The sequence below is a fragment of the Mauremys mutica genome, chromosome 2, assembly GCF_020497125.1.
Source record: "Mauremys mutica isolate MM-2020 ecotype Southern chromosome 2, ASM2049712v1, whole genome shotgun sequence".
Taxonomy (NCBI): Eukaryota; Metazoa; Chordata; order Testudines; family Geoemydidae; genus Mauremys; species Mauremys mutica.
In genome coordinates, this window is record NC_059073.1 from 136,100,539 (window position 1) to 136,120,823 (window position 20,285).

The 20,285-nt window shown below is 47.9% G+C and overlaps 1 protein-coding gene across 2 annotated transcripts in view; it reads right to left on the bottom strand.

Moving 5' to 3' along the window:
• Window positions 1-8,579: 8,579 nt before the first annotated feature.
• GFRA2 (GDNF family receptor alpha 2) overlaps window positions 8,580-20,285 on the bottom strand; it is a 102,100-nt gene continuing 90,394 nt past the window's right edge. Inside the window, exons 7-9 of one of the 2 annotated variants that reach the window (XM_045007798.1) lie at window positions 18,878-19,053; window positions 11,784-11,837; window positions 8,580-10,047 (exon numbers count right to left, since the gene is read on the bottom strand). In XM_045007798.1, coding sequence (XP_044863733.1) covers window positions 9,919-10,047; window positions 11,784-11,837; window positions 18,878-19,053 — 359 coding nt within the window. In that variant the 3' untranslated portion in view covers window positions 8,580-9,918. The remainder of the gene's footprint in view (window positions 10,048-11,783; window positions 11,838-18,877; window positions 19,054-20,285) is intronic. The other variant, XM_045007799.1, reaches the window with a different exon arrangement.

Genomic DNA, 20,285 nt, shown 5'->3' on the forward strand with positions numbered 1-20,285 from the left:
TCTGTTTACCAGGCTAGAGCTCCCCAGATCCCTTTGCCCTTCCCCAGCACTGATCCACCTCAGGTACCTTGCTCCCAGGCAGCTAGCCCTCCCCACTCCAGGACTAGAGTAAGACTCCCCTGCCTTCTGGCTCTGCAGCTCTTTTATAGGGCCCAGCCTGGCCCTGATTAGCTGCCTCCCAGCCTTTTCCTATTGGCTCCCCGGGACAGCCCTTTCCCAGGGCTGTTTTTAACTCCTTCTGGGCCAGAGCAGGGTGATGACCCAGCTACAGGGTCATTGAATGAAATTAAAAGGTGGCACACCCAAAACAAATAAAAACACTTTTTCCACACAGCACAATAAACTGTGGAACTCACTGCCACAGGAAGTCACAGAAGCCAAGAACTTAAGAGTCAAAGAGGAATTGGACATTTCTATGGAAAAGAATATCCATGGTTATCATGATTGATAACAAAAATATCAGCAGGGATCTTAAAACTCATGCTTAGGGCTGAAGCCAACTTTTAACGCTGAGAGATCACTATGAGACCTCTGTGGAGGGCAGATTACCCCATATCTGCTTTGTTTCTTGTATGTGGCCACTGTCAGAGACAGGACACTGGACTAGATGGGCCAGGGGGTCATGCCCTATGTTCCAATGCTTCCCTAGCAGCTAGAATGGGTGCCTTCCAACCCTGCTCTTTGTGACATCAGAGGGGCACTCCCTTCAGTTTATCTCAGCTGCATCAGGCAGTCAGCACTTTGTTCCTCATGCCGACTCCCTGCTTTGACAAAAAGCAGTTTGTTTAAGAAGAGAGGCTTAGCAAGGCTTCGGGGGATATTGCCAGGATTTTTCATCCTAAACCTGCTGCCGTCAGCCCCACAACAAATATGTTCCGCCTAGAAGCTACAATGCATTCAGCAGCACAGTAGGTATGAGCTACCTGAGTGGAACTGGCACATTCATCAGTACAGCAGATATAGTCTTATCTTGGATATAAATATTTAGCAGCGCCGGTACAACCTGTGTGGCTGGAACTGAGTCAGAGAAGGTATAATTGCACCTACATGCATTGGGGGCGTTCAGCTGCAGCACAGATACATTCCACCTGGCTGAATGGGGAATGCTTGGCAGCACTGCTGGTGGGTAGTACCTAGTGGTACCCAGAATAGCCAGCAGCACAGAGGGGGTGCATGATTTAGATACCCTAGAACAGTGCTTCTCAAAGCCAGTCTGCCACTTGTTCAGGGAAAGCCCCTGGCAGGTCATGGGACGGTTTGTTTACCTGCCGCATCCGCAGGTTCGGCCGATCGCGGCTCCCACTGGCTGCAGTTCGCCACTCCAGGCCAATGGGGGCTGTGGGAAGGGCAGCCAGCACATCCCTCAGCCTGCACCGCTTCCCGCAGCCCCCATTGGCCTGGAGCGGTGAACAGCAGCCAGTGGGAACCGCGATCAGCCGAACCTGCGGATGCGGCAGGTAAACGAACCGGCCCGGACCCGCCAGGGGCTTTCCCTGAACAAGCAGCGGCCTGACTTTGAGAAGCACTGCACTAGAAGGTTTGACTTCACAGAGGTGTCTCCCAGCTGGAGCATTCAAACAGCACAGTGGGTACAAACCTCTTGATGTTGGAACTATTAATATTAGCTATTATTAATATGGGAGGCTAGACACTAATTTAACCATAAATTCCTTTCAGTCCAAAGGCCAAATGGCACGCTATACAATAGCTCTAAACATGCCTAACAACTTAAAAATAAGCAATCATTACATCCAATACAGTAATAAAGTATTCATAAGCATGTGATCAGTACACTTAAAATTAGGCCAGACCTGGAGAAAACCCTGTCATCCTAGTGTGCGCCAGTATAATCAGATAGGGTTTGACTAAGCACCCTCAAAGTCATAACTCTTTTTAGAGCCTTTAACTAACAAATGATGTCATTGCTAATTACTGACTTCAGCTACAAACCAATTTGAGACAATTCACCCCTAGTTTCCATCTTAATCCAGATAAAAACCATAGCCTTCTTCCTTCCCCAAGGCCTTTCCTCCCCTCCTGGTTGCTGTCCAACAGTTTTTCCATTGTGCCTGGGGTCACATAGGCTTTACTTTTAAGAGAACATTGGTAGGTAGGGTGGGAAGGTCCATGTCTTATTTTAAAAGGCCTGAAGTCACCTCAGAGACCTTCTTTTTCAAAACTTCCCCTTTTCTCAATTATGTGAGCCAGGCATCCTCCCTACTCCATCCCTTCTGGCTTGATCACTCATTATTTTCAAGGCCTTCTTTCACTTGCTAATCAGGGTCTTTATTTACAACACATAGCACCAAACTTAAGTTAACCAGTTCTTTAATTTCATATTTCGCCTGCACTTGGGCACATGGAATGTTTCTCAGCAGCCAGTCAGTCAAGACTAAAAACCCAGGGACATTGGCTTCCTTGGCCTCGTCTTCCTTTTGGAACAATGAAGATGTCAGCATCTTGCCCGGCACTTTGAAAGGACGGGGTGGTATCTCATGTTATGGGAGTTGCAGGGATATCTGAAGGGGGCACATCCTTTTTGTTTGGAAAGCTGCATAAAACCAATGACATAATCTGGCAGGACGAAAGGGAAGGGGAAAGCCTCACCATGGCTCAGTCAGGCCTCCCCTTGTGAGAGGAGCTTGCTTTGAACAGCTGGATGGATGGTCCATAACGTCAACATCAGTTCACTTCCCCGGCTTCCCTTCCACACTAGCTGCAAGCTGCCTTTGATATGCTACACAAAAACCCCATCACGTTGTGCCATTGAGTTACAAGCACGTTCCAACGTGGCACCTACCAGCCCCCGCCAGGAAGCCACTGCCATGCTGCCAGAGTAATTGAAATAGCACAGCTCAGAGAGTTGCTAACGGGGGCCATGGGAGTCACTATATTGAGGAGGAACCTGCCAAGTATGGGAGATGTGTTTGCCAGATCTCAGGGGCTGCATGCTGAGCCGGGCTCTAACACAGGGAGAGCAGCGCTGCTCAGACAATTAGCACCTGGGCTTGATATCTTTGTTCAGCAACCCAAGGCCGTGCTCCGTTTAGGAAAAAAAAAACTCAGTGAGTTTGCAACCTCCTGAACTGCTTGGAAGTGAGTAATACAGCCCTGCAGGAACAAGCCTCTCTCTGCAGCAATGCCATCTCAGGAGCAAAGAAACCCAAGATCACTTTATCCCTGAGCGCATGAGAAAAGAGAGGGGCCGAGTACTGCCGTGTCCATTGACCTCACTGAAAATCAAGGTGGTCATCGCCTATTGGAAGTGGGGGGGGTCAAAGTTCCCAAGAACGCTGCTCAGCCCAAGTGATTGCAATCTCTTGGGGCAGGGACCGCTCCTTTGCTCTGAGGTTGTACAGCACCTGGTTCATGACTGGGGCTCCTGTGCAAGAAGATTCCAGGATTGTCTCTCTGCAGCCTAGACTAGCTGTTGAATCAGCGTGAAGCGTAATTGGGAGCTTTTTTTGGTTTAAAATAGGACTAGGCTCAATCATCACTGGGCCCTGGAAGAACCAGATGGAACAGAGGCGAGAGGTTCTGGGCTGGTTGAAACGTGACAGCTGAGCAGAGGGAGTGGGGTCTGGAGAAGTCATGGTTTGTGCCTTTTGTGCTTCTTCATGTTGGATGGAGAAGGCCAGAAAAAGTCAGGGATGGGTTTGAATTTTTTCTATTCGAAAACAAGACTCTATGGAGGACCAAATTCAATAGGGTTATGACATCAGAGAAGCCAAGCAAGTGAAATTCAATTAACCAAGAGACGGAGTGATTCTTATGTTTCCTGGTGAATATCTCTTTAACGCTAATGCCTGAGAGACTTTTAAGGGAAAGATATCCTCGTTAAAGATGCGCTTAGGGATTGAGAGAGCTCTCAGTCCATATTTCCAGCTAAGACCCCCTGCAAAAGATAGCACAAGAGAGTAGTGGACTTTTCTCCATCTGGCTCTCTCTGCTGACAGCTGCTCCTGCCTTGCAGTGGTCTCTCTTCCCATAACTCAGCCCTCTGGTAGAGTCATGATTTAGTCCCACCCCTAGTCTCACAACTAAAAGTCCAAATGTTCTTTTTAAAAGGGGTTTCAGCCCAGATTCTGGGCCCCATGGTCATCACACCCTTCTCTCAGGGCTCTCCATTATCTTTGTCCCCCTCTCAGGGCCCCACACAACCAGCTAACAGGGGAACCCAGCCCCCCAACCCCTTCCACTGGGCTCCAATCCAAGGACTCCAGGACAGGCACCCAAGGTTCATGCCACCAGACTTCTTCCTACTGGGCCTTTCTCAAGCCCTCTCCCCTACAACCGCTCTAGGTTCACCCAACTATCAGTGTTGGGACTCACAGAGCCCTCCCCTGGAATCTCCCAATAAAATCACAAACCAACAAGTGTATTTAAACCTACTGCTACCCTCCCTGGGCTTGACCTTGCATCCCTCTCCAGCTTCCCCTCCTCTATTCCCCAGTTAAACGCCTCCCGGGTTTCTCCCTAGCAGTTCAGCACCTGCTCTCTTTTCAGGGCAAATCACCAGAGCCTGCTCCACCCTAGATCATTTCAGAAACATTCGGGGGGGGGAGGGGGGAGGGCACAGGGGCTGGGCACAGCTCAAAGTTGCATGAGCACAGAGAATATTAGATGTGATTATATTACATCCTGCAAGCTCAGCTGGGGGAGGGCACCCAAAACATGGACATAATGGAGTAGATAGGCCTATGAAAAGTCTGGGTGGGGCAATTGCCCCTCTTGTTCCATAGTAAATGACACCACTACACCCTGGCTGCTTGCCAGCCTTCTCTACTCCGGCAAGGATCCCATGACTAGCTAGCTCTCCATCTGTCTGTCTGTCTGTCCGTCCCCCAGTCTTTCTCCTTGACCCACTCTCATCCCCAACAGTGCTTGCAAGGTTCCTCTCACTTTCCCTCCAGCCCCATTTCTGTGCCGCTCTTTCCCTGTGTATAGTCCTCTCGCAGCCCCTTCCCAGCTGGGCTTCATCTTCAATTGAGCAGCTGTGTGTTAGTTGGCCTCTCCGGCTCACTTTAACCCTTTCATCACTTGTTTAGGGAATACACCCCACCACGGATCGCGATTACCATACGGGCTCAGCCCAAGAAGGTGCAAGCAGCAGATATGGAACAACCTGCCTCTAAAAGAAGTTTCTTTCTTACCCTCCTCAGTTAGGGATGACAGGTTTCAGGGTGGTAGCTGAGTTAGTCTGTATCAGCAAAAACAACAAGGAATTCTTGTGGCACCTTAGAGACTAACAAATTCATGCCTGGAAGCAGCAGGGTTGATATTCCCTTCCAAAATTTGGATATTATTTTGAACAAGGCTTGACATTCCTGATATTTCTAGGGTTAAAAAAAAAACAAGCAGGGAAAAAATTCAGATTTCTACAAAAGAAGATCCAATCCAAGTTGTTTTTCCTTTTGAAAATTAGCTTTAAGGGCAAAATCCTTCAGTCCTTTCTGAGGCCCAAGTCCTGCTGATTTAATTGGTGTTTAGCCAGCAAAAGGCACACAAACTTTGACCCTAAACACCCCACATGCCAGGCATTCAATTACTCCCTCTCCCCCATCCTCTGGAGTCCTGGATAGCTGTTGATATTTTTCAGCACCAAACTGCTTAGCACATCTGGCTTTCTGTTTCCAGTGCCTGTCATTCCCTTAGCTGTTATAGGGGTGAATATATTAAAGAGCAGTTTGGGTTTGCAAAGTGACTTCTGCAAGAGACGTGACATATTTATCTTCCCCTTGGCAACTTCCACATCAAATTTGTTTAGTTTTACAAATTTCAAAGGGGACATTTATTTCTCCCCACTAAATTTTCTGGCTCCAACTCACTCCTGGAAAACTGAGCTGTGCTCTTCTTGCTCTGCTCTCTGCATCATCCCTGACCATGAAGGCAAGGGTGGGGGAAGAGAATCAGAATTTAGCGGGTAACTGGGTTAATGCAATTGACTCCTGCTTGCTCTGCTGGGGTGAGAATGGTAGCTACTGGTTTTGTTAGTAAATGAAGCATATGTGACACATATGGCTCAAATAGTGAGAGGCAGTGTGATCCAAAGAGTTGAGCACTGGTCGGAGAGTCAGAAATAAAGATCTGTTCCTGGCTGCACCACTGGCTTGTTGCGTGATCTTGGGTGAGTCATTTTATTCCCCCTCCCCATTTGTTTTGTTTATTTAGATTCTAAGCGCTTTGGGGGCAGGCACTGCTGTCTCTTACTATGGGTGCATCTATGCTGCAGCTGGAGGTGTAATTCCCAGTTTGGGTAGATGCACATGCTTTAGCTTTGCTCAGGCTAGCATGCTAAAAATAGCAACATGGCAGTGGCTGCTCAGGCCATCTACTGGAGTATGTACCTAGGATCTCTGGTGAGTTTGTACTCTGGCAGCTTGCTTGAGCCACCATCTGTGCCAATGTGGCCATGTGGCTAAGTTGGCTTGTTGACATGTATCTGAGCTGGGAATTACATCTCCCTGCTGGAGTGCAGGGATACTATGTGTATGTGCAGCTCTCGGCGCAGGGGAGTCCTGATCTATAACATGGGTACTGGCATCCAAGAAATAGTCAGTTTCACTTTTTGTTCCTTGGATGAGGGGCTGTGCAGTGCTTGATGGTTACTGTTCACAAGGGCATCCTGTCACCTGGCTTCATTCCATGCAGCACATCAAAGCCAGCATTCGGTGCTGAGGGACTGATGCTGAGCAGCTGCAATGTCCCTTGAAGTCAACTTGCAATGCTGGTGCTCAGGGCATTGTAAGGGGTGAAATTCACCCTGTGCAGAGTGCCAGTGCAAAGCCTGGGCATCAGCTAAGTCCCACTTCGTAGCGTGATGCTGGTCTTATACACCGGAATGAATTTCACCCTCCCACTACTGCTATGGGAGCTCTGAGCAGACATTTGCTCCTTGTCACAGAATCCTAGGGTTTAATGCCAGAGGGGACCACCAGATCACCTGGTCTGACCTTCTGTCAGGCCACGCAACAACATCGCTACACCAAGCCCAACAGCGAGAATTAGACAAAGTATTACAGACCTCAAGAGAATAAACTGTTATGTGCCACTGGCAGAGAACTGGAGGGACCAAGGTGCACCAGTGCCTGACACCTCTGCAATGGTGAGCTGTATCCAGATGATCCCTGCGGGCAAACTACAGCCCACGCTGCAGAGCAAGGCGAAAAACTCCAAGGTCACCAACAAGCTGAGCTGGGGGAAAATTCCTTCCCAACCCTGAATCTGGTGATCAGTTAGACTCTGAAGACTCTGAGCCTGTGAGCACCTGAGAAAGAGAATCTCAGTACCACCTCAGAGCACCAGTCCACCCCATCCATCCAGTGTCCAGGCTCATCTATGTGTACAAGAGATCCCCTGTCTTAACAGGAACTTTGCTTACGAAAAAGCTTGATCAGTTGACCCTCCCTTGGCCCATAAGGAGTTATGAAAAACAGGAGTGCAGCCCAAATTGTTCTGAGAGGATGCACAACACGGTGATAAAAAGAAGACTGTGGAATTGTGATTGTGCAGGAGTCCATTCCTGAAGGAGGCTGGGGACTTGTGGCTAAACAACAGGGCATCTGGTGTTAAGTGCAGGCTCTGAGAGGGCTTATCTCACTGCTCTTCACAAAACCCCTCCCCTAGCAAATTTCAAGTAGCCTTTGGGACAACATGATTCTCCTCTTTGGACGCCTTTGTCGAATGTGTTCATGCAGAGGGTGGGGGCTTGTGTGTGTGTGGTAGGATTCGGGGAAGATTTCTGTGATTTTCTGCCCCACTCCATTGAATCACACAGTTCTCTGTTTCATAAGGAAGGAGCCGTTTCCCCTCCAGTGAAGGGGGCCCATTTCTGCAGAGTAAAGAACACACATGGCCATAGCAGGGGCTCTTCCGCCCATAATGCAACTCTCTCGTTTTGCAGTGAGCCGTCCCTCTCAGAGCCATAAGGTAGCAGGCGGAGGCCCAAAGCAGAAGGAGGTTCAGTCTCGTCTTGCCCTGCAAGGGAAACCGATAACCAGGACACAGACCCGGCTTTGCAAAAAAACCCTCAGATCTGATCAACTGTGTTGTGCAAGCCCTAAACCATGCTTCGTCCTGCCAAATCTGTATCACACACCTCCACCGCGTCAAGCCCAGGGGCTGAAGAGACCAGGCACTGAGCTCTCTCCCTAAGATGGGCACTGCTGAGGGTAATGTTAATGCCATCAGTAACAGGTATTGTTTCCAGAGTGCGCTAGGGATCCTTCACGTACAGCATAGAAGTAGGCAGGTGCGCGAGTAGCTCCTCATCCCCAGTCACTGACAGTGGGAAACACCTGAAGGGGCCATATAAGTACCTAAAATAGAGAGATTACCTGATCTCACATGGAACATAAGATACCCGACTACCAAGTCTGGACAAATGCCTTCTTCCTGCCAGCCCAGTCAGCCCTCTGCTTCCAGTTTCCATGAACTGTGCCACAAATGGCCGTTTAGAAGCCACCCTCCTTGACTGCTGCTGCACTTGGTGGGGGCGCTGGCCGCAGCCAGCACAAGGACATCCACAGAGCAGCAGGAACCAGGCACTTTGAACTAAACAGGACACCATTTGCTTCCTATGATGTTTATTTTAGCCACTGGTTAAACTTATTGGTCGCTCTCCTGTTCCCGAAGCCCCATCGGAGGCTGGGAGAATTAAGGTTTCATTTTTGTTCTTGGTTTATTTTTTTTTCCATTATAGACATTATTAAAAAAAATAAATTTTACAATAATACATTTTTGTTGTTGTTGTTTGATCATTTAAAAAAAAGGAAAGAAAGGAATTACAAAAAAAAGACACACAGTATATGTATATGGTTATGTATATACATACATATATGTAGATATAGGTGGTCTCTATATACATACACTATATATGTATATATAAAACAAAAGAAAACAAAAAGAGAGTAACATACAGCGGCCCCCATTCATGGATGGCCTCTCCCATCCAACCCAAACCCAACAGGATAAAGGAAAAGATCTCCATCGAAAGAGCAATTTGGAAATGTCATGACAACCTTTTAACGGTGGAGGTTTTTGTCTTTGATTTTAAAATTTTCGCCAACCCCAGGAAAGGAAAGGAAAAGATTTAAAGAGACACCCCCCTCCCCATGGAACTGGCAAAAGATCCCCTGGGTTCCGAGTTGCCCACATTCTGATCCAGTGTTCGCCCATCCAGTCAGGGATGCAGCCTCAAAGGGGAGATTGGAGTCCGCATGTGAAACATTCATTGTCTCCCCACACACACACCTGCCCCACTGTGGTTTGAGTGGAGGATGTAAAACACTAGCTTGTGGATCTCCCAGGATACAGAATACCAGACTTCATCTGGGGTGGGAATTAAACATATAGAATTCTCAAGCTGCAAAGAGAAACTGAACATGGGGAGGGAAAAAGGGTCTCTGTCCTTTGCTCCATCCTCCTGCAAACAGCTATAGTGATCCTGGCACTGCCAGAGTCCATCCAGGAAGTGGCAGGTCATTCTCTGTCCCTTGGCCTTCACCAAAGCTTCAGTAGGTCACCGCCTGATCCCCCATAGTTCTGTTCACAGCTTTGGATCCACTGTTTGTGTGTGCACACGTGTATATGTGTGTGGGTGTGTTCCGGTTTGTTGTGAGTCTCAGGTTCTTGCTTCAGAAAGGAAAAAACCATAAGTACCTATAAAAGAAAATGATCAAAGTTCATCCACTGGGATGCATGTCCACCCAGAGGTCGGTGATTCCAGGGCCAGCATTAACTCTATTCTTGCACATTGAGTGTCTGACACAAGGATTCTCTTTTATTTAATTTCTCAAAAGCAGAAACCCTGGGAGAAAACAACTTGAGAGAGAGAATTCTTGCAAGAGTTTTTGGGTGTGCGTGCGCGCGAGTATGGGTTTTGTTGGCATTTCCTTCACAATGCGGCTCCTCTCTCCTTTATAACGCCAGTTTCACGAGAAGGAATGGGAGAGCAGAGAGGATACCCCTGGCTGAATGTCGGCTGCCAGATGCCTTCTGGTCCACAAAAGTCTTCTGGTCTGGCATAATGTCTGTGGTCAGCTGTGTCTGTGGGCAGAGAAATGGAAAACAGAAGTTTAGTTCAGTGGCAGAGATCTGTGTTTGCATAAGGGACAAGCATCTGATCTTATCTTGGAATAATGTATCTGCTGTAATAAACACTGTTTCTAACTGCTCATAGATTTTAAGACCAGGAGGGACCAATACATCTTCTAGTTTGACTCCTGCATAACTCAGGCCAGAGAATAACAGCCAGTTATCTCTGTACTGAGCCCAGTAACTTGTGTCTGTCTACAGCATATCTTCCAGCAAGGGATCCAATATTGACTTGAAGACATCAAGAGATGGATAATCTACCACTTCCCTTGGTAGCTTGTTCCAATGGCTTTTCCCCTCATCACTGAAAAATCATGCTACCAACTGTAGCCAGATCTGGTTGGCTACAGAGGTTGGGTAGGGATCTTTGGGAAATAGCTTTTAATTTTCTTCTGAATTTGGGAGGGGGTTCAAAGAAATCAAAGAGCTTGCATTTTTTCTCTAAAATTGGATTTTTTGCCCAAATTTTTTATTTTTTCAAAACTGAATTTTTCATTTCAAAATTTTGTTTTTTTCCCCAAATTTTTTAGGGGTTTCTCCCCCAAAATTTTGAAAATATCAACCCTGCTCTATAATTTGTTGGGAAAAAACAGGTGAATTTTTTTGTGAAAATTTCATCCAAAATTTCCTCTTTTTTGGTATTTAAGAATTTCATCAACGTTTCAAGATCTGAAGAAAAAAATATCATGTCAACCAGCTCTTCACAAATCTGCTGGGTCACAGCTGTTCCGAGCCAACTCTTCTTCAGTGGATCTAAACAGAACACATTTTGAGTCTCAGTCGTTATGATGCCAGTATGGTCTAGCTGAACAGTAATGCTATGCCTCCCACTGCTATCCTACAGTGCACCAGTGGCCTTGTGAAATCTCCCAGAATGCACTGCATATAGAAGCTGAGCTGTGGAAGAGGTACCCAGAGGACACTGCAACTGTATTGCCTTAGTGTGGATGAAAAGCAAACCTGCAAGGGGTCCTTAAACCGATTCAGCCTGGCTAATGTGGACACGCTAAACCATTTGTGCTTAATCCAGCTGAATAGAAATGGTTCAGTTCTCTAGTGTAGATAAGGCCTAAGATACTAAGCACTCTCTGGCAAGATGCTTGGCCCCTTCAACTTCCCATTGCTTCACTGCCTGGACAATACCTAGATTCCAAGGTGACAGGGGCTATGGGTAGGTCTACACAGCAATTAAACACCAGCAGCTGGCCCGGGTCAGCTGACTTGGGCTGTAAAATTGCAGCGTAGACACTCAAGCTCAGGCTGGAGCCCTATAGGAACACCTAAGATTGAACAAATAGAACATTGCAGAATTGGGCTGTAATTAGGGTTAGCACATATTCTGGAGCCAGCAAAACACAACAGGGGTGAGTAGGTGTTAGGGATACACACATACAGTGCCACTAAGATGTGGAAACAGAGTAGGAACAGGCTCATAGGATTTTAAAAGTTTGGCTGTTTTCTTTAATTCCTTAAAGTGTCGCCCTGTAGATACAGCCCTTGAAAACCAGCTCAGCTTAGAGAAACCTTACAGCCCTAATAGATATGCTGAGCCTCATTTGTAACAGAATCTGACTCCATCTCTTGCCTCTATTGGCATGTACGCATGGCACAAAGCACTCCCATGCTCACACTTCCATGGTCTCCAGCCTGCCCCTTTCTCTCTTCCCAGGAGATGCCATGACACATACCTCCGAGAAGCAGAGACTGTGCTCTTTGGATTTGTTTAGCTTCGGTCCATGTTCCTGTGGAGGAGAGAGAACAAGCCAGGAGGCCTTGCCAAAGGTCTTAGGGTTTCAAGCAACCTGAAATCAGACCTGGTAGCCAACTATCATTACCCCCATTTTATAGATGGGGAAACAGAGGCAGAAAGAGCTAAAGTGACTTGCCCAGGATGACACATTAAGTTTGTGGCAGAGGGGAACAGAGCCCAGGAGCCACTATATTACATTCCTTCACAGAACTGGAAATAGAACCCAGGAGTCCTGACTCCCAGGCACTTGCTTTAAGTAACAGGCCATCCATGCTGCATCGTGGACAGACTGTGCTTGATCAGAGATTAACACCTGTAACCGCCATGGAACATCACTGGTCACTCCTCACAATCTGTGACAGAATAAAGGGGGTGTGAGGAAGCATCTTTATCAGGCAATTCCAGAGCAAGCTTCCTCCTTCCTGTCATTTCTCTTTAATCTCCAAAAAAAGCAGTAAGATCTACCTCTGATGTTACATTGTGGATGAGACAAATCATTCCCTTTAGCTGGTAAGAAAGGAATGTGCTGGCCTGTTCCGTACCCTCAGTTCTAAAGGCCTGACTCATTCCACCAGCCCCACTCAAACAAGCTGTCCCTCCGGAGCACACTAAGCCCAATTTCATTGGAGCTGAACTTTTGTCGTTTTCCACTGTCCTTGCAGAGCTGGCCTACAAGGGCATCCCAAATTGTTTTTATTCTGATCACAGGCCTGCAATTACCAGGCTTCCACATTTGCATGGGGCATTTGAAGGCAGTTCAGAGTGTGTGGCTGGTGTTGAAACATTAAGTCTCTCTGTATGCTCTGCGTATGCTGGGGCTGCCAGAAAAGCTTTGAGAAGGAGAGAAGAAAGAAAATTCTCATCCCTCGCTCCCTGGGCTGCTTAGCCTCTCTGCTGGACTCCTGCCTAGATCTGGGCAGATAGTGCAAACAAAATAAATCTGCAAATATTCATTCAACTTCTGCAAACTCGACTGACTACGTGTTCCTTGCCTGGAAGTCTTCAAGCAGATGAATCCAGATATCATTATTATTTTTTGTATGGCAATACAGCTACCAGGCCCCACCCAGGTTGGGGGCCCCACTATGTTAGGTGACATACAAACATCTAGCAAGAGACAGTCCCTGCTCTGAGGAACTCACGGCACAAACACTCACGATGTAAAATTTCCCACACAGGGTACGTCCACACTGCAATTAAGAACCCGCGGCTGGCTTGTGCCAGCTGACAAGTTTGCAGGGCTCGGGCTGCGGGCCCATTTAATTGCAGTGTAGATGTCCAGGCTCGGGCTGGAGCCCGGGCTCTAGGACCCCGCAAGGTGGGAGAGTCACAAAGCTCAGCTGCAGCCCACGCCGAATCATCTACACCTCAAATAAACAGACCCACAGACCGAGCCCTGCAAACCCGAGTCACCAGGCACAGGCCAGCAGTGTCTAACTGCAGTGTAGACATACCCTTTGAGAGGAAATTCTGAATCTGCATCAGGATGGGCTAGTTAGCTAAGGGCCTGTCTTCCCAGCTGTGTTATCTTGAGGTATAACTCAAGTGTTGCCCCTGAGCCAATTTCCATCCACACACACGCATCTCTAGCTTAAGATAAGTGTTGCTTTCAACTGAAGCTAGCTGGCTTGTTGGATGGGGGGTGGAGTTCGAGCGCTGCAGATGCTGGAGCTAGTGCAACTCGAGCATTTTTTGCTGTGTGGCCACTCGCACTCGAGAGGCATTAACTCAAGTGTCGATAGCGCAAGCTAACCCTGCAGTGAAGACAAATCTGGAGAGGAGACCTTGCCTTCACTGGAATGCCAGGTTGTATTAAGTATCCGTCATGCATCCGACGAAGTGGGTATTCACCCATGAAAGCTCATGCCTCAATACGTCTGTTAGTCTATAAGGTGCCACAGGACTCTTTGCTGCTTTTACAGGTTGTGTTAGAACACATCCTTGACGAGTCATGTTAACTGACATGCTGTCAAACACGACTTTGCTGGGACTGTTGCATTCAGCATTGTGTTGTGGGCGAACCCTCCTGGAACTATATGTAGGCTCAATCCCTGACATGGTATTAAACACAGAGGCCCCTGTGGACCCTGACTGCAAGATGTATGAGTCTATGATTCTATGACTCCTGATGGCTGTGTTCTAACATCACCTACATTTCTAGTGAAGACAAGCCCCACATCAGAATCCAGCCAGGGAGCAGAAGCGGTTCAATGTAGCTTAGGAGCGAATGGCGCTTGTTGCCTGCTGCAGGGGAGGGGCTGTGGGGATGGGGAAATAGCCCTGAGAAGAGTTCAGATTCTGTATCAGGTGGGTTGCCCCTACAGACTATTTTATGCCTGGTCTCCCACCAGTAACAGCCCCGACTCAGCCATTATGGGCCAGCACAAGCACAGACAAGGACAAGCTGGGGTTTGCATGAACGGAGCTAACTGGTGGTGATTCCAGTTACAAGTTTCCATGGCTTCGGAGGGCTCAGCTAAAAACTGGAGCATAAATACCTAGAGTCCACTGCCACTGCTTGTGCTGCACTTGGGTTTGGCAGCAGTGCAGCTACTCTGACTTCAGGCCATCAGGGCTACTCCAGAGTGTACACGAGACTAATTATCCTTCCATTTTGTGTCAGTCTGAAAGGGGCTGTGGGTTTTGCCCAGTTCCAGCCACTGGTTCTAAGCCTGCAGACTGGCCAATCATACATAAGCCAGGCTCTCCCATGAAGCTCTTGTGAGAGAGAGCTGAGAAGGGTAAGGTGAAGCTGGGGAATAAGCCTCTGAAAGGAGCAGGTACAGTTCAAGAACAAAAGCACTAACAAGAAGCTCTCCCAATCTCACTACAATAGGCCTTTAGTGCTGGAGATGGCCATAAAAGCACTGAAATCTCTCAATGTGAAGTGAGATGGGGGCCATTAGACTCATCTCTTCCTTTCATCCTTTTGCCGTTCAGCATTAAAGGAAAAGTGGACAGGCTCAAGAAAGTGAGATTTGTACTATCTGAGTGAGTTGCTGGGGGATGGGATTTTCATTCATATTTCAGAGGCCACAGTGCTCCCGGAGAGGCCACCATTGCACAATGGTAAAGCACACGCACACCCACAAGTACACATGAGGACACACACATGGCACTGCTCTTCCAAGAAAAACTTTTACGGAAGTTCAAAAAATACAAGCTAACTTTTTCTTTTCATTTTCTTGCCTGATGTCAGATAGTGAATCAGTAGCCGATCTAGACGTGAATCCCAGGAGTGCTTTCTAGTCCCCTGGCTCTCACCAACAGAGCACACCTTAATTCTTGACAAAGTGGTATGAACTGAAAAGCTAAGTGCATAATTCTCTTCTCAGCTACACTGGTGTAAATGTGAGTAACCCCACTAAGGTCAATGTTGGTGTAACTGCACTGGGCTTAGTTCTACTCTCACTTGCATTAGTGTAAATCTGGAGTGACTCTGGTGAAGTCAATGGAGTCACACCAGTGTACGATAGGAGAATTAGGCCTAATGACTTTAATGGAGATACTCCTGATTTACCTAGTGGGTCAAATCCAGACTTGCTCACTCGGGGTCAGATTCTGATCTGATATATACACAGGTATATATCAGGAACTACTCCACTGACTTCATGGAGCTATTCCTGATTTACAAAGGAGTGACTGAGCCTGATTTTGGAGTAAATCCATAGTCACATCCCTGAAGTCAGTGGAGTAACACAGGCCAAGCCCTCTGCCGGTATATTTGGGGCAGCTTGACTGAAGCCAACGGAGCTGTGCCTGTTTTTACAAGCAGAGAACATGACCCTCCTCACAGTATAAAGGATCAGAATAGGGCCCTGTGTGTTACTCAGGTATCACTCTTATTAGAGTTGTGCTAATAATGGGTGTTTTGGTTCTCTGGCAATTCTGAAAAAAAAATCAGGACAAAATTGTTCCAGGGCAAACCAAAAATGAATTTTTCAAAAAATGTCGACAAGTCCAAAATTAAAAAAGAAATAAATACATGTCAGGTTGAATGAAATGTTTTGTTTTGACAAAATCACAATGTTTTGGGTTCTGGACCATTTTTAAATATCTGGAGGTTTTTTCCAATAAAATTAGAAGGACATTTTGAAGCACATAGTTGTTCTGAACCAAAAAAAAAATCGAAATATTTTGTTTCATAAAACGTCAAAATGAAACGTTTTGATTTTTTCCAATTTTTTTAAGGTGTTTTTCAACCAAAACTTGGTTGGCTCCAACTCCAATTCCCAACCAAATCTTCATTCTTCACTGAACAAGAGTTACAGCAAAAACATTTTACCCAGCTCTCTTCCCACTCAGTTCTCCCTGAGTAGCAACTGAGCGCAGGGTCTGACCTAGTGGAGTTCACTGGGTTTACTACGAGCAAAACTAGTCCACTAGTAATTGACTCCAGCAATATACCGCCACACCACCACCACCAGCGCTTCCATCATCAGGTGGCAAATGGAGCAGAAGATGCGGTAACGCTGATAACACCACTGTTTTTCCCTTTCCTCCCACTTAGAAGAACAATTCTGCCAAGCGTGTCTCACAATGAACAGTGAGCCAAGTGCCCACCAAGGCGATGGCGGGGCCCTGATGTGTCGCAATTCTAGCATGAAATTGAGCTGCTGATTGTCTCACGGAGTGGTAACTAGAAAACATAAGATGTAATTACTCAAGCATGCCGGATCTAATTAGAGGCTGCCCAAGGGTGACATTGCTGCCTTCACGTGTGCTCGCCAGCCTGAAGGAGAAGAAGAGACTTACTTTGTTTCTGCAGAGGTGGACAAAGAATCATCCTCTGTTTGGGACTGTGAGTAGGAGATGCCCATCTATCTATCTAGCTCTTTGGGGTAGGGACCGTGTCTTTCTGTGTGTTTGTACAGTCCCTAGAGAAGATCAGGGCCTCTGGGCATTACCATCTGATAAACATTAAAAGACGGGGGCCAGCGGAGTGATTCCAATAGCTGTCTGTACACCACTCTGATCAGTGTGGTAACTTGATGCTTCCCCTGCCTTCAGCAACGCGGCTTCAGGTGCAGGGATGAGGGGAGTAGTAATTTCTGGGTGGGTCTGAGGCTTCATCTAGACTAGGACTGAAGGTTATTGGATGGGGTTACCTACCTCGGTCCCAGCACCTTCTAAAACTCTAGACCAGACGAGGTAAATTGTACTACAGCACGTGCTAAACGGGTTGAGTTAAAGCCTTGCTATAGTGCAGCTTGCCTTGTCTTCACTAGAGTTTTAGAAAGCAATGGATCGAACTAGCTAACAACACATCATTCAGTCCTAGGACAGAGCAATACTGTAATCATTGGGTACCTGAGCTGGCTTTAGTCTAGCGAGCTCGATTACCAGAGTAGCGCACAAGTTGGACAAGCCCACCTGGAATCCTGGGTAATTACTTGGGTGGGTAGCCCCTGCTGAAGCACATGCTGCTGTAACTTCACTGCTATCAGTACCCCATCCAGCTAGATTAAAGCTAGCCCAGGTATGTCTCCACAACCTGCAATCACACCCTGTGACCACCGCATAGACATATCACTCATCTAGGCAAAGCTGTGAAGGAGAATGCCAAATGGGCATGGCCAGCTCTTGCTGCAGGATGAGAATAACTCCCAAGCAACTGGAAGTCTGCAGGGCCAGAGAAATTTGAGGAGGCCAAGGATGGAGCTGTGAATTGTGGTTTGAGGGTTAAATTCTAAGATCCTTGTGTCATGGAGTGTGGGGGGGTCAGGGCCCTGCATCCCTCTTCCTGAGATTCACTGTGACTCTCAGCCAGCAGTAAAACAGAAGGTTTATTAGACAACAGGAACACAGTCCCAAGCAGAGCGTGTAGGTACAACCAGAACCCCTCAATCAAGTCCTTCTGGGGGGTTCAGGGAGCTTAGACTCCAGCTTGGGGTTCCCTGCGTTGCACCACCCAGCCCAAACTGACTCTAAAAATCCCTCCAGCAGCTCTCTCCTCCCTCCCCTCTGCTCCTCCTCTCCTTTGTTCAGTCTCTGGGGCAGAAGGTGTCACTTCTTCCCATCCCCCTCCTGGCTCAGGTTACAGCTCAGGTAGCTTCCTTCTCATCCCCAATGTAACTCCCTGGCAACATTCCCAGGTCAAATCCGCCCTGCTCCCTGCTCATCACACCCTGCCAGCCCATGTGGGTTTGTTTTTGTTTCTGGATTCGATTCAAAAGCAGAAGGGACCTTATTTTCCAGTTCTGGTTCCTGTTTAGTTATGGCTAAAATCTCAGGAGGGCAGCTCAGAAGATTGCAATCCAAGGTGGGGGAAATCCCACAAAAGCAACTATAGTCCTAAGAGATTATCTATTTGGGTTCATTGTCTTAACAGAATCACTTGCCAAGGTTTCATTGCCCTGGAACCTAAGCATGGGCCCCCGATTCAGCCTCAGACATAATCTTAATCTTGATCCAGATCCCACCTCCTCCTCCCCAGCCCATCACCAGCAGGATTACATAGCAGTGTGTGTGCATAGGGGCATACGTGCGGGCCGTAAATCCACAGGCTGTGTCTGGATACTGATGGGCACTTTCAGCTTCCAGTGCTCGCCCAAAGCAGGAAGGCTAGCCAACCTGGGCAAAAACTGGTAGCCCGTGGGTCAGTGCATGGGAAAGCATGAGCCTGGGAGAGATCCATCCCAAACAAGAGAAGGCGAAAAGAAATCAAACCATCTAATACACATAACAGTGAGCACGCTGGGGCTGGGGCTGTTCAGGAGCCCTGGAGGATTCTGGGTAATGGAGATGTATCAGGGGCTGGGCAGAGCCCAGGGAGATTCTGAGTAACAGAGAATACAGTGCTGGGCATGGGCCCAGGGGATTCTGGGTAACAGAGAATTTGGCGCTGTAATAACTCAAGAGGTACACTTGCAAACAGCAGCCTTCAATAGACAACCCTCACTTTCCAAGACCATAGGCTAAGTCCCGGCAGGCACATCAATATGTGGGAAGCTTTGGCCAAGCTAGGTCCATGCATCCAATTAACATGTGTCTTCTGTGAAGAGGGAGCAGGAGCCGGAGCCGAGGTCCTACCTGAACAGAGGTGCAAGTTGTGATCACACTGGTGTCGTAGATGGTGTTGCTGTCATTGATGTCATCTGGCAAAGCGGGGCTCTTTTCTGTCTTAGGGGGCAGGGTGACAGGCTGCGAGGGGTTTTTGGGGGACAGGTTGACATCCGTACCATTGCCGAAGGCCTGAATGGCGTTTCCTGTGAATGGAAAGAGAGACAGGGCTTTGGGGATGTGGTTTCACTATCAACTTCTATGCACACAACTCACAGGGCATACAAAAATAAATACTAAACATGCTGTGCTTCCCCATGGATCTGAAAACACTTTACAAACATTAGGAATGGATTAAAGCTCACGAACTTCCCCTCCTCATGAGACAGGTCAGCATAATCCCCATTTTATAGATGGGGAAACTGAGGCACCCAACCAGGATGCAACTTGCCCGAGGCCACACAGCAAGTTGGTGGTAGATGCCAGATCAGAGGCCATGGCAGACATGACATCCTTGCTCCAACCACTACACAACATTACTTCCTTAGACTGGGAATGGAACCCAGGAGTCCTGACTCCTAGACCACTGTGCTAATCACTAGAGCACAATCCCTTCCCAGGGCAAGGAGTAGAACCCAGGAGTCCTGACGGCCCATTCCCTCCTCTAACCACTAGAAATGTTGCTTGCTGTGTTTTAGGGTGGCTCCCTGCTGGTTGTATCAAGCTTCATGGTCATCAGGGATCGTGGCTAGGGGCTGACTTAGGTAACAACTGAGAGACAGCCACTGCCATCCCACGCCCAGACTCTCACACCAGCAGCCCATGAGAGGAGATAGTTGCTGGGGCTCTGTTGGGCCAGCCGGACAGCCTCCTCCTTGGGAGGGGGTCTGCTTGCTTCCAGGCAGCTGCCGAAGCAAAAGCCCTCAAGCTTTATTTGCACACATCCCACTTTGAGACGCATGCCATGGCAGAGAGAGCCAGGAGTCACTAGCTGTCAGTGGGATACCAGGGCCAGGGGTGGGAGTGAGCAGGCATCAAACAATGTGGGAAAGTTATTTCTCTTCCTGTCAGGCTGTCATCTCTCATTCATACTCTTCTTCCTTCCTGGCCTCGCACCTTCTCTCTCTCACACACTCTCCCTACTCACCTATCCTCCTTCCCATTCCCTGCTCCTCATTCCAGCCCTCCTTCCTGCCCAGACCTCATTGCTTTGGGACCCAGCCTGCCGCCTTGAGGTTCTGCTTCATTAGCTCTGACACAGCCCCTGCAGCTCAAAGTGTTTTCCTCTCCTTAACCCTCCCTCCCCCCGCCCCAAGCCCGTTTCTCAAATATCACTAAATCCCACCACAGAAGGGATACGTCTTATGAACTCTCATCTCTAGTGGGGACCCCACCTCCTCCCTGAGCCCAGGGAAGGGAATTGAGGGCAGCAGTGCTG